Source organism: Oncorhynchus nerka, linkage group LG2, assembly GCF_034236695.1.
Source record: "Oncorhynchus nerka isolate Pitt River linkage group LG2, Oner_Uvic_2.0, whole genome shotgun sequence".
NCBI lineage: Eukaryota > Metazoa > Chordata > Actinopteri > Salmoniformes > Salmonidae > Oncorhynchus > Oncorhynchus nerka.
Genome location: NC_088397.1, coordinates 68,664,191 through 68,680,768, shown reverse-complemented (window position 1 = coordinate 68,680,768; position 16,578 = coordinate 68,664,191). Strand labels below are relative to the sequence as shown.

The window sequence follows — 16,578 nt, the reverse complement described above, 5'->3', positions numbered from 1 at the left end:
GGCCTGATTCACGCAGTCTCCTCTGAACAGCTGATGTTGAGATGTGTCTGTTACTTGAACTCTGTGAAGCATTTTGGGATGCAATCTGAGGTGCAGTTTGGATAATGAACTTATCCTCTACAGCAGAGGTAACTCTGGGTCTTCCTTTCCTGTGGCGGTCCTCATGAAAGCCAGTTTCATCATAGCGCTTGATAGTTTTTGTGCCTGCACTTACATTTACATTTAAGTCATTTAGCAGACGCTCTTATCCAGAGCGACTTACAAATTGGTGCATTCACCTTATGACATCCAGTGGAACAGTAGTGCATCTAAATCTTTTAAGGGGGGGGGGGGGGGGGTGAGAGGGATTACTTTATCCTATCCTAGGTATTCCTTAAAGAGGTGGGGTTGCCACTTTTCCAACAAGTCACTTCGTCATGTTTCTTCCTTGCTAGAGCTGCCCTGTTCAAATGTAAGTGCTGTTATTATGAAAACATCTAGGAGCAAGAACGGCTCAGCCACGAAGTGGTAAGCCACACAAGCTCAAAGAACGGGACCACCGAGAGCTGAAGCGCTTAGCACGTAAAAATCGCCTGTCCTATCGAGTTCCAAACTGCTTCTGCTTGAAGAAATTTAAAAAGTTCTTGATATTTTCTGGTTTGACTGACCTTCATGTTTTAAAGTAATGATGGACTGTCGTTTCTCTTTGCTTATTTATAAATCTTCTGTATACCACCCCTACCTTGTCACAACACAACTGATTGTCTCAAACGCATTAAGAAGGAAATACATTTTTAACAAGGCACACCTGTTAATTGAAACGCATTCTAGGTGACTACCTCATGAAGCTGGCGGAGAGAATGCCAAGAGTGTGCAAAGCTGTCATCAAGGCAAAGGGTGGCTACTGAAGGGTGGCTAGAATCTGAAATATAAAATATAATTCGATTTGTTTAACACTTTTCTGGTTACTATATCATTCCATAGGTGTTATTTCATAGTTTTGATGTCTTAACTATTATTCTACAATGTAGAAAAAAGTAAAAAGTAAATTAAAACCCTGGTACTGTACATATTTATATTCCGGACTCTGACATTGCTCTTTCTGATATTTCTTAATTTATTTATATTTTGGGGATTTGTGTGTATTATTTTGCATTGTTAGGTATTACTGCATTGTTTGAGTTAGAAACATAAGCATTTCGTTGCACCTGTGATAACATCGGCAAAATATATGTAAGCAACCACTAAAATTTGAAATTGTTATTCGATTGTGTGTGTGTGTGAAATACAAATACTGCCAGATCCTAGATTTTCACCCCTGTCAAATCCAAAAACCCAGTACTATGCCACCAAACCTTTCACACGGTCATTATGTAAATGTAGAGTGCGTAGGGTGTTTTTGGATTCGATTAGTTGACTTGAGGGGTCATGGACATGGACCCACGTCACCTAACATTGGAAACTTTAAGACAAAGACCACTCTGGAACGTCCAAACAATGACACGAGGGAGCGTTGAACATTTCCATTGGACACTCAGGAAACCCTTTTATTCATTGGCCTGCCAACCTCATCCACGCTTCATTTTTCCCACCGCGAGCTTCTGGCCGACGCGGCTTTTGTTGGCATCACAGCAGAACTCGAGCAGATGGTGAGGTGGACCAGTTGAGCACCAGTGACAAGGACGCACACGCACAATCGCGCGTTTGAAATCAGCTGACTAGCCTTGCTGCGCTGGTCAGCGCCAGGTGATCCCTGCATGTTGAGTTGGAGGAGGGCAAGAGAATCGCGAGCTCAAGGCAGGCTCTTTGTGCGGGTTAGCAGTGGCGAGGTTCTTAGTGTTCTACAGTCAGCAGCGGCAGAAGCACAGAGGACAGAAAAAAACGGCTCCTGGAGAGAATAAAACGTGTCCTCTCTGAATATAGACGTCGCTTTGTAAGTTCAATGTTATATTATTTAATTTCCATAGATATAGCAGGCTTAATATTATCTTTCAAGACATAGCGCTCAAATGTCCTATTTTTTTCCTGGAGCATCGGAGTCTGTGTGTGTGGAGAGGCATTCCGCTGGATGCTAAAACGCTAAGGTGAGACCAATAACGTTAACTCATTTTCATTTATAATATGTTCCAATTGAAATATTCAGAAACAAGTCAATTATTAAGAATTGCGTTCTTAGCTTTTGAATATAAACAGATATAAACTTAATTGGCTGAGAGACAATTTGGGGTGGTGGCAGCACAATTGGTATATATTTTAAATGAAATGTGTAGTCTAAGCTATTTATTTAGCTGTTTATTTAACTCAACAGAACCGTGGCCGTACATATTTCTATTTTTGAAGCTCAAAGGGTAGGGTAGCTACAGCATCAGTGCAACCATTGGATTTGCAAGGGCACTGTGATCCGCATTCAGTAGCCTACATGTGGCGAATAATACGGAGGCTGTAGTCTGATATACAGTATGTGTGCCTATAATACATTTCTATCGATTGAGAATGCGAATTCATATGGATTTTGTCTGAGAGGGATGACACACTGACAAACGTGCACTCACACAGTAGGCTGCATGCAATATACCAATAAAATCGCTTTATAAACAACAGCAGAAAAACATGCAAAAACAAAAACAAAAACATTTGCCATGATATCACCCATATTCCTGACACACTGTACTTTGGACCAAAGAGTGTCGTTCTAGAATTAGTGTGTTATTTCTAAATGATTCAAAGTAAGCTGCACCTGTCCTTAAATGATCTCACTGTTGTGAAGTAAAAGGAGCACTGAATTCCTTTGTGTATCCCAGATGTGTTTTTATTCCCCCATTCTGTCATCCTCATGTGCTTGAGGATGAGTCTACAATGTAACAATCCCAAACTGCAACAACACACATGACATGTGCACAAGGAGAGCAGCTAAAACAGCTGACTGACAGCTAAGGTCTCTAGTGCCCCATCATATTCATTTGTCTTGGTAAGGGAATGATGTTGGCAGATGTCTCGACTGCTCTGTGGAGGAATTCGACAAAAAGACAATGGGTTGTTCAAGATAAGTTGGGGGTGAGAGCTGGTAGGGGCGGTGACTCTACATTGTTTTGGGTCACCTTTGTAAAAGTTGGCTCCTCATCCTTATAGGCTTTGTTGTTGCAGCTGTTGCGCGACAGTGGCACCTGTTATTGCGCTCTCGGAAGCTGAAGCCACAGATTCAAGATGCTTTGAGTGTCTCATTCAATCAAACCTACACAAGTCAAGTCTTTGTAATGTGGAGGATTTGTTTGAGCACTGGCTCATACTTGGTTTGAACTTGAGAGTCATAATGTTTGTGTAGTGTTTTCATGATGAATAGTCCTACAGAGGCAATCAACATAAAAGTTGAGCAGGGTTTTGTGTTTCAGTTGTTAAGGCTTTTTGTTTTCAAGGAATTGCATTTTCTGTAATTTGATAAAAAATTTAGCCTGATATGGAAATGTGCAAAGTTCACTGGCCGAGACACAGTTGATTTAAATAATCCTGTTATTCACTACTGTGCTCTTTGGGCTTGCCAACTAAACCGGAGCCTTGTCTTGGGAAAACTCTACAAACGCGGACATATATGGATGTACTCTAGCCAGAGTAGTGAGGGAGGAGGGGGGAAGAGGTTAGGTACAGTGGGGCAAAAAAGTATTTAGTCAGCCACCATTTGTGCAAGTTCTCCCACTTAAAAAGATGAGGCCTGTAATTTTCATCATAGGTACGACAGACAAAATGAAAAAAAAAATCCAGAAAATCACATTATAGGATTTTTAATGAATTTATTGCAAATTATGGTGTGAAAATAAGCAGCTTGGTTTGAAGAAATCAACAGTGGGAGCAATTATTAGGAAATGGAAGACATACAAGACCACTGATAATCTCCCTCGATCTGGGGCTCCACGCAAGATCTCAACCGGTGAGCAAAAATCCCAGAACCACACGGGGGAACCTAGTGAATGACCTGCAAAGAGCTGGGACCAAAGTAACAAAGCCTACCAGTAACACACTACGCCGCCAGGGACTCAAATCCTGCAGTGCCAGACATGTCCCCCTGCTTAAGCCAGTACATGTCCAGGCCCGTCTGAAGTTTGCTAGAGAGCATTTGGATGATCCAGAAGAAGATTGGTTAAAAACTCAACTCGTCGTGTTTGGAGGACAAAGAATGCTGAGTTGCATCCAAAGAACACCATACCTACTGTGAAGCATGGGGGTGGAAACATCATGCTTTGGGTCTGTTTTTCTGCAAAGGGACCAGGACGACTGATCCGTGTAAAGGAAAGAATGAATGGGGCCATGTATCGTGAGATTTTGAGTGAAAACCTCCTTCCATCAGCAAGGGCATTGAAGATGAAACGTGGCTGGGTCTTTCAGCATGACAATGATCCCAAACACACCGCCCGGGCAACGAAGGAGTGGCTTCGTAAGAAGCATTTCAAGGTCCTGGAGTGGACTAGCCAGTCTCCAGATCTCAACCCCATAGAAAATCATTGGAGGGAGTTGAAAGTCCATGTTGCCCAGCAACAGCCCCAAAACATCACTGCTCTAGAGGAGATCTGCATGGAAGAATGGGTCAAAATACCAGCAACAGTGTGTGAAATCCTTGTGAAGACTTGAAGACTTACAGAAAACGTTTGACCTCTGTCATTGCCAACAAAGGGTATATAACAAAGTATTGAGATAAACTTTTGTTATTGACCATATACTTATTTTCCACCATAATTTGCCAATAAATTCATTAAAAATTCTACAATGTGATTTTCTGGATTTTTTTTCTCATTTTGTCTGTCATAGTTGAAGTGTCCCTATGATGAAAATTTGAAAATTATAGGCCTCTCTCATCTTTTTAAGTGGGAGAACTTGCACAATTGGTGGCTGACTAAGTACTTTTTTTGCCCCACTGTATAACCCGCTTTAGGAAGGCATGGCACAGGCAGTGAGTTCCCCCATCCCACCCCCACACACAAAGCAGTGTCCTCCGCCAGCAGTTCAGGAGTCATGAGAACCAGCCAACACAAAGATGTGTTTAACACGGTGTGTGTGTGTGCGTGCACGTGCATGTGTGTGTTCACAAGTCGCCAAGATCCATTAAGAGAGCCTGGGACTGACTGCACTGTGCGCTCTAGTTTTTGAGGTCAGTGGGGTGTTTGAGGGGGGACGGCTGTCGGGGACTTGGGTGCTCCAGCTCGACCCTCTCCCATTGTGACTGCGAGCTGAGGGGTGAGGGAAACACATCCCCCATTGTGAGGTTTTTGTAAAGACGTTTCTGATTGAGGTAGCTGTGTGTCTAACTCTACCCATCTAATTTCTGGGTAGGGAATGAATGAATGGGCATTATTCTGAGAGATGTTTATGCTTTGTCCCACGTGGGGCATCCCTTGAGTTATTGGACTTGAGTCTCTATATTGCTGCAGTGTTAAAGGACTTTGCCAAAGTGTGTGTGTGCATGTGTGTGAGAGAGAGAAATAGTTCATGTCAGCACCATCTCTGTTCCGTTAGGAATTGGCTTCAGCTACTGAAACATACAAGATTGTCCTCTCCCGCTTCTTCTTCTCTGGCTGAACAGAAACATTTCCCCCTCCTCTGCTCAGCTCCACGCCTCTGTTCTGCCTCTAGCACCAAAGCCCTGTGTGATGTGGAGCGAGACGCCTGCATACTAATGGAGCCCGAACATGTTGCCTCTTAAGCAGGTTAAAGTAGCCTAAACAGAGTGCCTCTCAAACAGGCCAAAGCAGCCAAAACAGGGTGCCTCTCAGGCAGGCCAATGCAGCAGGAACAGAGTGCCTCTCAAACAGGCCAATGCAGCAGGAACAGAGTGCCTCTCAAACAGGCCAATGCAGCAGGAACAGAGTGCCTCTCAAACAGGCCAAACAGGGTGCCTCTCAAACAGGCCAATGCAGCAGGAACAGAGTGCCTCTCAAACAGGCCAATGCAGCAGGAACAGAGTGCCTCTCAAACAGGCCAATGCAGCAGGAACAGAGTGCCTCTCAAACAGGCCAAAACAGGGTGCCTCTCAAACAGGCCAATGCAGCAGGAACAGAGTGCCTCTCAAACAGGCCAATGCAGCAGGAACAGAGTGCCTCTCAAACAGGCCAATGCAGCAGGAACAGAGTGCCTCTCAAACAGGCCAAAGCAGCCAAAACAGGGTGCCTCTCAAACAGGCCAATGCAGCAGGAACAGAGTGCCTCTCAAACAGGCCAAAGCAGCCAAAACAGGGTGCCTCAAGCAGGTCAAAGCAGCAGGATCAGAGTGCCTCTCAGGCAGGCCAGTGCAGCAAGGACATGGCGTGCCCATCAGCCATCAGGTACACACATGACTGGGAGGCCGGCGGTCAGCAGCACATGGCGGGGCTCGGGGCTCCAGTATGGAACTGTAATTTAGAAGCATTGCGTCTAGACTAATAATAGTGATGGAATGTTAGGTTTGGATGTGGTTGCTGTATTGTGATATACTGTGATGCAGCGGTAATAGATGTTGTTTGGGAAAGATACATGCTGTTGTGCATTCGTAGCTCTAGTCAGTAGACTACTAGGCAACAGCAGTCTCTTTTTTGCTTGTTTTGGCAGCTGTAGACTGATCACAGCTGCGCTATAGTGGAGCCATTGTCTGCTGGTATTGCAGTTATCAGCTGTCAGTTGTTTAATCTGGTCATATGGATGTTTGTGGTTGTGGTCGCGTGCTAGCGGTGGTTCTTGTCGCTCTACGGTGGCCTAATGGCACACACAGCTGTCTCCTCATTTGGGCATGAAACAGACATGCCGGTGGCATAGCCGGTCACCATGGTGACGGCAAGATTATGAGGGAGCCTGTAGTGGTAGTGCGGCTGCTGTTTGAGAAACACTGCTCACATTTTACGCCCAAAGAAAAGGGACAAATGAATGTGGAGATATTCTTCCCTGTAAAAGGTGCTATCATGTTGTCATTAGACCCAGTTTCCTCTTGGCAGAAGCATCCAGTGGCACTTGGTTAGAGCATCTGGAAAGCCAGGGTTAAGTCACTGAGCAAAGTGGATACCGAAGACAGACACTCATTCATACTCCAATGGAAAAAAGCTATTTGGCCATTTGTTTTTTATTCATGTGGTTGCCTTTGTGTACTTTGGTGTCCCGATTTGAAAATTGAGAAGGTTTTAGCTATTGAAGTCTTTGTAGAACAGTGAGTGCTTACGTTGGCAGAGTGGACTCAGCCCAAGGAAACCTAATGCTGTTAGGAAAAGCTCAGCAGGACATGAAACAGAGCATTCATGAAGGGTCTAAGACTTCCAGACCTCCGTCCAGACATCCAAACAGGGTGTCTCTCAGTCTCCTCTCCAAAATCAGTGCGCTCTATGTGGCCACAGACAGAGAGCCCTACTGCTTCATTAGTCCCTGTGCTACCTGGGAACATAGAGTAATGCATGTATTTATGAGGCTTTGGCATTAAAAGACAGGGCTGATAATATCTCTAAATTACATCTTGCTCTACTTGCATGTGTTATCCTTTGAACCCCAGGGCTGTTTTTATCAAAGTGCACTAAGCTGGGTGAACATTCACCACTCTGTGTGTGTGTGCATGAGTGTCTGGGTGCCTGACTGTGTGTATGTTTTTCTATACTGTGCGTGTGCATGCATGCTTGTGTGTTTTAAGAAACTCAAGCACATAAAGGATGTGACAGAATGAAGAGGTAGGTAGCCCAGCGTTTCATAGGGTTGGGCCAGGAACCAAAAGTTCTATGGTTCAATCCCTGAGCCAACTAGATGAAGACATCTGTTGATGTGCCCTTGAGCAAATCACTTAACCCTAATTGCTCCTGTAAGTCACATTGGATAATGACAAAAATGTAAATCACCTTTGTCAGGGAGGGAATGAAACTCCGATCCACCAAAACCTCTCATGCTATCACACAAAGGGCCAGGGCCCACCAAACACACTCACTATAAAACTAGGCTTCATGCAGGGCTTTGGGTCTCCTTCTGTAACACAGGCATTTGTCTGTGTGGTGAGATATGATAGGTGAGTGTAAAAGCAGACATCTCTACACTCTCTCTCCTTTATCCCTCTTCTCTACCTGTGTTTCTCTTTGTTGTAGTTCTGGGTTAAGTGCAAACAATGTGTGAACACTGAATCTCTGTGTATCTGAGTTAAGCAGTTTGGCCTCTTCAGACAAGTGTTGCACCCGATTAGGGGTCACAAGCCAGGAAGCCCAAAACAATGCTTATTATGTCTGCTCCTGAGGCATTGTTATGTACATCCTGTAGATGAGTATAAACAGGATATACTGTATATAGTATAGGATGTTATTGCATCCCCCATAACTGTTCTAGTCTTTAAGCAGTTTGGTTTCACTCAAACCAGGAGGAGTAGAAAATATATATTTTTCTCCATTCACTTTATAGCGGGTAAGGCTACGACACACGACGCTTTTGGAATGACTGAAGGATTGCCATCAGGATATGGATAGTTTGTAGGATTTGCAGCAATAATGTTTTTTTCCATTCAGGTTTAAACAGCTTTTAGCCACCGTATCTATCAACAGCAGTGCTAATAGGAAGGGGCCCTGTGTAAGTCAACAGTGCCTGGTGCTGCTGTGTCAGTGAGAGGATGAAATAGCAACATCTGTTTCCCTTCATTCAGACCACTCTGTGGGCTGAGGGAAATGTCATTTTGTGTAGTGTGACAACATTCATTACACTCATCACTGACAGTGAGTGTTCTGTTTTCAGGCCTTCAGGCCACGATGGACAATCTGGTAGTCTCTCTGGGCTTTGATGCTGAGGGAGGACACCTCTGGCCTTGTTTGTTCACAATTTCCATTGGAGGTGTCCCCTGTCATAATCGTTTTCCCCCCCATCACACACACACATGCAAGCACATGTGTGCGCACGCACACACACACACACATACACACACACTGAGGTAGCGGTCGGTCAAACTGGATACGAGCCCCCACAGAGCTGTCAGCACTCCAGGAGCCTGGTGCCAGGTGTGATTTTTATAGCCTCAGTGTGAAAACAGCGATTACCTCGCCTGTCTCCTCTGATTTTAGAGAAGAGAAGGAAAGAGGGGGAGAGAGAGAGAGAGAGAGGCATAATATATGACCTGATAGATGGCTGGATATAAAGATACAGTGTATAGCCAGACAGACCAACAGATTGATAGATAGGCAGGTTGATGGATAAAGAGGGAGAGATGACAGTCAGATCTCTTATTGTCCATTCCCAGGCCCTGAGCCCTGAGAAGAGGAATAGGAGGAAATATAAAGCCTTGATGTTACAGTTCAGTCACAGTGTACAAATCACTGAGATGGCGTTCTGATTGGCCGGGGCATTGCAGAGAGGATGCCATTAGTCTTGGATACTATATATATCATCATGGCTATTAGAACAGTATCTTAGAGGTAGGGGATTTTCTTACAGTAACAGACATACCAACTGGATACTCACATTATATTGTATCCAGTACCTAGTCAGTGTGGGAGCAACTAAGTTAACTAATTGAGAAGTTGTAATGGCAGATAGGCTTTTGATCATACATTGGTTCATGATTAAAATATGCAGACATGAAACACAGTGACTGACATGCTGTTTTTTTTCTGCATAACTAAGTATTTTTAGAGACACTATAAATACCACACCTGCAATATGAATCAAAGCCGAGTTTGTGTCAGTCACACATCCCCGTGTTCGGTGTTTCTGCCAGGCTTGCACTGAATGTCGATGAGAAATCACACATGAGGAAAAGGAGAAAAATCTAACTAAACCTGTTCTATGTTACTATTGTCTCTAAAGTATAAATCCAGAGAAATGGTTGTCAGGTTTTGATGTGAAACAAAACACATCCCCCCCGCACACGTCTCTGTCTTCAGGCTGCACGGAGTGTGTTTATGGGGATAAATGTGGTGTGTTATTAGTATCTGACTGGAGGGGCAGGAATGGTGGTGTTTATTGTCAGTGTGAGAGCGGCAGGGCCTGCCGTACACCCTCACTGGGACAGTTATGGAAGGCTGATTCCATTCCTCCAGGTTGAAGAGAAATTGCCGTCCTCAGCTGTAGTGTGTGTATATATACTCACACCCACTGGAATCCTACCTGAACAGATACAAAGTGTTTCACTTCGCCTAAAATGCTGAGATTTAATCATCCTTTTCTCTAGTATTGAAAACTAATTGGCCTGGATGGAGATACATTTTCTCACAAAAAAAAACAAATCTTTGATTTGCTGAAACGGATTGGAGTCACTGGGCCCTGTGCTCCTCACTGTCCTCATCACTGTCCTATCTGTTTATGATAATGCAATGTTATTTTCTCCTGTCACTGATTTGAATATCTCCAGGCAGGGCAGAGGAAAGGCATAGTCATTGATTATGTGCAGATCATACATGGTAGTTCACCATCATACATCATACCTGTTTAGAGAACACTACACTCTTGGCACAGAGGATATCACCGCTACAGTGGAAATACCCTTATCACTGACAGCACCAAACTGATATAGAAAACACATATTTTCCCCTGACAGGCCTTATAGATCCAGTATTGGCAGTTTAAACGGAGAGGAAGAATAAACTGCTGTGTTGGATTTCCATAATTGGGCCTCATAAATGTGTTGGGGAAAGGGGAGGATGCTGCGGTGCCAGGGACCCATCAGTGAGGAGCTATCCCAGCGGCGGTGGAGGCTCCTGAATGTTACATGTCCTCTGGAGCTAGACCCACCAGCCCTGTCCATTCTCCCACATCCAACCCCACCCTGGCCCCAGCCTTGCCCTTGCCCTTCCCATTCCCCACATCCACCCCCCACCCTGTCCCCAGCCCTACCCTGCCTATTCCCCCACATCCACCCACTACCCTGACCCCAGCCCTACCCTGCCTATTCCCCCATATCCACCCTGGCCCCTGCCCTGCCCCCACCCTGGCCCCAGCCCTACCCTGCCTATTCCCCCATATCCACCCTGGCCCCTGCCCTGGCCCCTGCCCTGGCCCCAGCCTCACCCTGCCTATTCCCCCATATCCACCCTGGCCCCTGCCCTGCCCATTCCCCCACATCCAACCCAACGCCTGGAGCTGACAGCGTCCCAGCACAGAGGCTACAGGCCTCTAATTGATTTCTTCAGGCTCATTAAAAGACACATTTCTACCCGCCTGTGTTGCCACTGCTTTCCAGAGACGTGTCTCACAATCAAGAGCTACCATTAATGATAATGCACAGAGTCGAGCTGAGCGCTTTTCTTTTTCTGCCCGCCCTGGTAGATTAGGTGTGTTGTGTAATGTGCTCATAGTCAGAGCAGAGAACTCTGGCTGGCTGCTACCACACCAAAAGTATCTCTCTGTCACTGTGCCAGTAGCATACGCAGATAATCCCTTGGGAGAGAGAAACGTGGGTAATCTCTGAAGAGACAGAACACAGAATACATTAGAGTAGCTGAGTTCATATCCACAATGGACCTCAGATAGGATCAAATATGCATCAAACATTTAGCCTACCAATCTCTACTAATATACATTGTCATATACAGGCATTCCATGGTAACAGAGTGACACTGAGACTCAGATTTTTAAACAAACCATACAACTACATGCACAAGGGCTACTTTTTAACAATCTCCACTGAAACTTTTACAGAAACACATTTACTTGAAGATCAATACAGATGCAAAGTTTGGTAACAGAATGACAGTTTGTGCTATTGGTGCTGTGATTCTGTTACCAAACTTTGCATCTGCACTGCTCTTCAAGTACATTTTCAGTGGAAATTGTTAAAAGTAGTCCTTGTGTATATATAGTTGTACGGTTTCACTTTACAATAATTTGTTTTTGCGACATACATTTTAAAGTGAAAAATCAGTCTGTGTCACTCCGTTACCGTGGAATTGCCCATAGCTTAAAATTCTGGACCATAATCTTATATATTATCTGAACAAAGACAACACTTCTGCATACACAAATATAGTGAGCCATATGCAAACAATGTGTAGTCAGATGTTATAGGCTTGTTGTTGGATGCAATACATTGGGAGTACATTATGGTTTACAACCTACTCGTGTGTTTACCCTTCACTCACCCAGCTGTTAAAACAGCAGGAATAGATGTTAAAACAGCAGCAATAGATGTTAAAACAGCAGCAATAGATGTTAAAACAGCAGGAATAGATGTTAAAACAGCAGCAATAGATGTTAAAACAGCAGCAATAGATGTTAAAACAGCAGGAATAGATGTTAAAACAGCAGCAATAGATGTTAAAACAGCAGCAATAGATGTTAAAACAGCAGCAATAGATGTTAAAACAGCAGGACTGTCTGTCTCAGTTAATGTATATAAACATTTAGTATGATCCATGTTTTATTTAAAAAGAAGAATTAGGACACCAATATGATAAATCATTTCACTAAAACCTTTAATTTTTCCAGAGGCGACCTGCTACTAACAGGCCAGAGCAGTCTGACTGCTGGCATTGGGGTTGAGTGGTTTTGCCTGTACTACCAAGACACTCTGACTGATTCAATTAAACTTGAATGCTCAGAGTTAGCTTTTTTTCACCTGTTTTTGAATAGTCTCTGGCTGAGTAACAGCTCATTAAAGACAGAAATTAACCTCTGTACAATAGCACAGCAAAAAAAAGAATTTCACAGATTTATTCTGCCCTGTTAGGCATGTCAAATGAGTCCCCAAGAAGTCTGCAGACTGGTGCTGTGTAGGCTGGGTGCTGTCTCCACTCTTAACCCTCTGCTGTGAAACTATAAAGGATGTCAGATCTCTGTCCAACCACAGAACCAGACCTTTACCCAGACCGGAGTGCCAGGGGGGCAGAGTTTGAGCTTTTGGGAATTTTTATTGGTTCCATTATAACAGGCAAGGTCAAACAAACAGTTAAAGTATTCTAAATGATTTCAAATTGTATTTGAAGCCAGGTCAGCAGCTAACTACTGTAAATGTATTACTCTCTGTTTCACACACATGTTGTCTTGTCGATATGTAGCAGATATGGACTTGTAATTCATGCCCATATTTAGGTTAAAAGTCTTGTCAATATCAGCAATTTTTTTAATGAAATGCAATTCACTGTCTGACAGGTTTTATGGCTTTTATCTCTCACCGGGAACTCTCAATCCCTCTCACACCTTTCTCTCTCTCCTTCCTGTTTCTGTATCCCTCTCTATATCTCTTTCATCTTTATCTAAATCACCATCTGTTTGTGGGATGATAATGGAACGATGTAATGCAGAGCTCTAATACCTGACCTGGTTTCTGTGTATTTCAGGCTTATTCTGCTGAATTCTGAAGTTAAGAGAGAGAAAAACACGTGAGTGGAGGAAGAGGATAACCCTGACCACCCCCTGGCCCCATTCTGAAACACACTCACACACATTCACCCGCACTGTGGACCGCAGCTCTACCAGCCACTACCAGCCTGTACAGAGAGGACACTGATGACCATCGGTTGTTGATGTCACATCCCACACCTACCCTCCAGGCCCTCCTCAGGAACCCGGCCTCTCCTTTAAGAGCAGTGTGACCAGACAGAGAGAGCAGACAGCATGACTCTAAGCCCCCTCCCTTGGCCCCAACTGGCATGGCTGTGTGTAGGGCTGCTGTTGCCCCTGCTGCCCCTGGTGCGGGGCGGGGAGTGCCCGAGGCTGTGCGTGTGTGAGGTGCGCCCCTGGTTCACCCCCCAGTCCACCTACAGGGAGGCGGCCACAGTGGACTGCAACGACCTGCGGCTGACACGCATCCCCTCCAACCTATCCTCTGACACCCAGGTGCTGCTGCTCCAGAGCAACTCCATCGCCCACACCAGCGGGGAGCTAGAAGCCCTGTTCAACCTGACGGAGCTGGACCTATCCCAGAATAACTTCAGCAGTGTGGAAGCCGTGGGCCTGGCCAACATGAACCAGCTCACCACCCTGCACCTGGAGGAGAACCAGATCAGCCAGCTGCCCGACCACTGCCTGCAGGACCTGAGCAACCTGCAGGAGCTCTACATCAACCACAACCAGATCAGCACCATTGCCCCAGGGGCCTTCTCTGGCCTGCGCAGCCTGCTGCGCCTCCACCTCAACTCCAACAGGCTCCGGGTCATTGACAGCCGCTGGTTCGAGGCCACGCCCAACCTGGAGATCCTGATGATCGGCGATAACCCCGTCATTGGTATCCTGGACATGAACTTCAAGCCCCTGGGGAGTCTGAGGAGCCTGGTTCTGGCCGGCATGGATCTCACCGACGTTCCCGGGAGTGCTCTGGTGGGTCTGGATAACCTGGAAAGCCTGTCCTTCTACGACAACAAGCTGGTCCGAGTTCCCCAGCTGGCCCTGCAGAAAGTGCAGAACCTGAAGTTCCTGGACCTGAACAAGAACCCGGTGCACAAGATCCAGGAGGGGGACTTCAGGAACATGCTGCATCTGAAGGAGCTTGGCATCAACAACATGGCTGAGCTGGTGTCCATCGACCGCTACGCCCTGGACAACCTGCCTGAGCTGACCAAGTTGGAGGGCACCAACAACCCCAAGCTGTCCTTTGTCCACCGGACGGCCTTCAGGGACGTGTCCTCATTGGAGAGCCTGATGCTCAACAACAACGCCCTCAATGCCATCTACCAGCGCACCGTGGAGGCGCTGCCCAATCTGCGCGAGATCAGCCTGCACAGCAACCCACTGCGCTGTGACTGCGTCATCCAGTGGATGAGCTCAAACAGGACCAGTGTGCGATTCATGGAGCCGCGGGCCATGCTGTGTAGCTCACCGCCTGAGCTCCGGGGCCAGCAGGTCAGGGAGGTGAGGCTACAGGACTCCCCAGAGCAGTGCCTGCCCCTCATCTCCCACAACACCTTCCCCAGCCACCTGAGCCTAGAGCTGGGCATGAGTGTCAGCTTGGACTGCCGGGCCATGGCCGAGCCCGAGCCAGAAATCTACTGGGTGTCTCCTATGGGGAGCAAGATCACGGTGGACATGGTGTCAGAGCGGTACCACCTGAGCAGTGAGGGCACCCTGCGGCTGTCCCAAGTCCAGGTGGAGGACTCAGGCCGCTACACCTGCGTGGCTCAGAACACAGAGGGGGCCGACACACGCGTCACCACCATCCGGGTCAACGGCACCCTGCTGGACAGTGTCGAGGTGATGAAGATCTACGTCAAGCAGACCGAGTCCCATTCCATTCTGGTCTCCTGGAAGATTAACTCCAACGTCATGACCTCCAACCTTAAGTGGGCCTCGGCCACCATGAAGATTGACAACCCCCACATCACCTACACTGCACGCGTGCCCGTCGACGTGCACGAGTACAACCTGACTCACCTGCAGCCGGGCACTGAGTATGAGGTGTGCCTCACCGTCTCCAACATCCACCTGCAGACCCACAAGTCGTGCGTCAATGTGACCACGCGCAGCAACACCTTCGCCCTGGACGTGTCGGACCAGAGGCCTAGCGCCGCCCTGCTAGTCGTCATGGCCACCATGCTGGCCTTCCTCAGCCTGGCTACGGTGGGGGTGTACGTGGCACGGCGCTGGAAGAGGAAGAACTACCACCACTCCCTGAAGAAGTACATGCAGAAGACCTCCTCCATCCCCCTCAATGAGCTCTACCCGCCCCTCATCAACCTGTGGGAGGTGGACAGTGAGAAGGACAAGGAGGGCGGGGCAGAGAGCAAGCCCTCCCCTGTGGACACCACACGCAGCTACTACATGTGTTGAGGGGGTCGCCCCTCCCCCAGCACACACAGACACACTTGCAATGTTGGGGGCAAAAATCAGATAGTTGCAAATGTTTTTATTTTTAGCTTTGCTAATAAGTAGCAGAGTGATAAGGACAGGATTTGTATTAGTATAGCGTATCGCCTTTGTTTGACTCTATTTCTCTTTTATAGTTTGGACTATTCCAAGATGGCAGCTGTGTCTAGCTTCTAGGTTGTCTCAGTTGAGCTGCTTTATGGTGCGTTTTTGATAGCACAGCCTTTTGGCTTGTTGCCATGGACCCACTTTCTTAGTGTCGATAACGCAGCAACAGGGACTACTAGTCTAGTTAAAGGTTCCTCTGGCAGTGTTGGTTGAGATCACATAGTTTTTTCTCTCTTTTTGTAAAACAGGTCATCTGTTGTGCACTGAAATGTAAAGGAGTTTGTATGGACTTCATTTAAAAGCTGACTAAGGGGATTAGACTTGTTATACTGTCTACTGAATAACGTTAGCGATTGTACGGTAATGTTGTATCAACTATCATTTGAAACTCTTTTTCAATTGTAATTGGGAAAAAAAGTAGAAATTAGTTTGCTGATAAATGTTCTGTAAAGCACGAGAAATGTGAATGTTTGATAACATGCAGTTACTAGGTACAGTAGTAGCTTTATTTACTCTGAATTATTTCTTTCTTATCTGCTAGAATCTGTCGCTGACCACTTACTTTTGTTGTATATGAGGAAGAAGTTGAAATAAATAACATTTTGATCTTTTTATATAAATATTGTCTCTCAATCAGTTGTTGTACATTTATTTCACCAGTTTGCTTAATTATAGTCCTTCAATCGCTATGAATCATATTGTAATGAGGGACCATGGCCTTTTACCTCTGTTTGACCTCTGATCTCTTGGCTCTGGTTATTTTTCCATGCAGACCTGGTTCCAATTCACCTCC

The 16,578-nt window shown here is 46.0% G+C and overlaps 1 protein-coding gene across 2 annotated transcripts; it reads left to right on the top strand.

The window, feature by feature from the left end:
* The first annotated feature begins 1,474 nt into the window (after nucleotides 1-1,474).
* Nucleotides 1,475-16,405, top strand: LOC115140470 (leucine-rich repeat neuronal protein 1-like). Of its 2 annotated transcripts, XM_029678812.2 has the most exons (3): nucleotides 1,475-1,912; nucleotides 2,011-2,063; nucleotides 13,217-16,405. In XM_029678812.2, the coding sequence occupies exon 3, from the start codon at nucleotides 13,494-13,496 to the stop codon at nucleotides 15,639-15,641; it is 2,148 nt and encodes a 715-aa protein (XP_029534672.1). In that variant the 5' UTR covers nucleotides 1,475-1,912; nucleotides 2,011-2,063; nucleotides 13,217-13,493; the 3' UTR covers nucleotides 15,642-16,405. The 2 variants fall into 2 exon arrangements, with proteins under 2 accessions (XP_029534672.1, XP_029534680.1); XM_029678820.2 differs by lacking the exon at nucleotides 2,011-2,063.
* The last annotated feature ends 173 nt before the right edge of the window (nucleotides 16,406-16,578 follow it).

Bases quoted from the DNA above. Each gene is read 5' to 3' on its own strand.
- LOC115140470 (XM_029678820.2), top strand. From the start codon at position 13,494: ATGACTCTAAGCCCCCTCCCTTGGCCCCAACTGGCATGGCTGTGTGTA.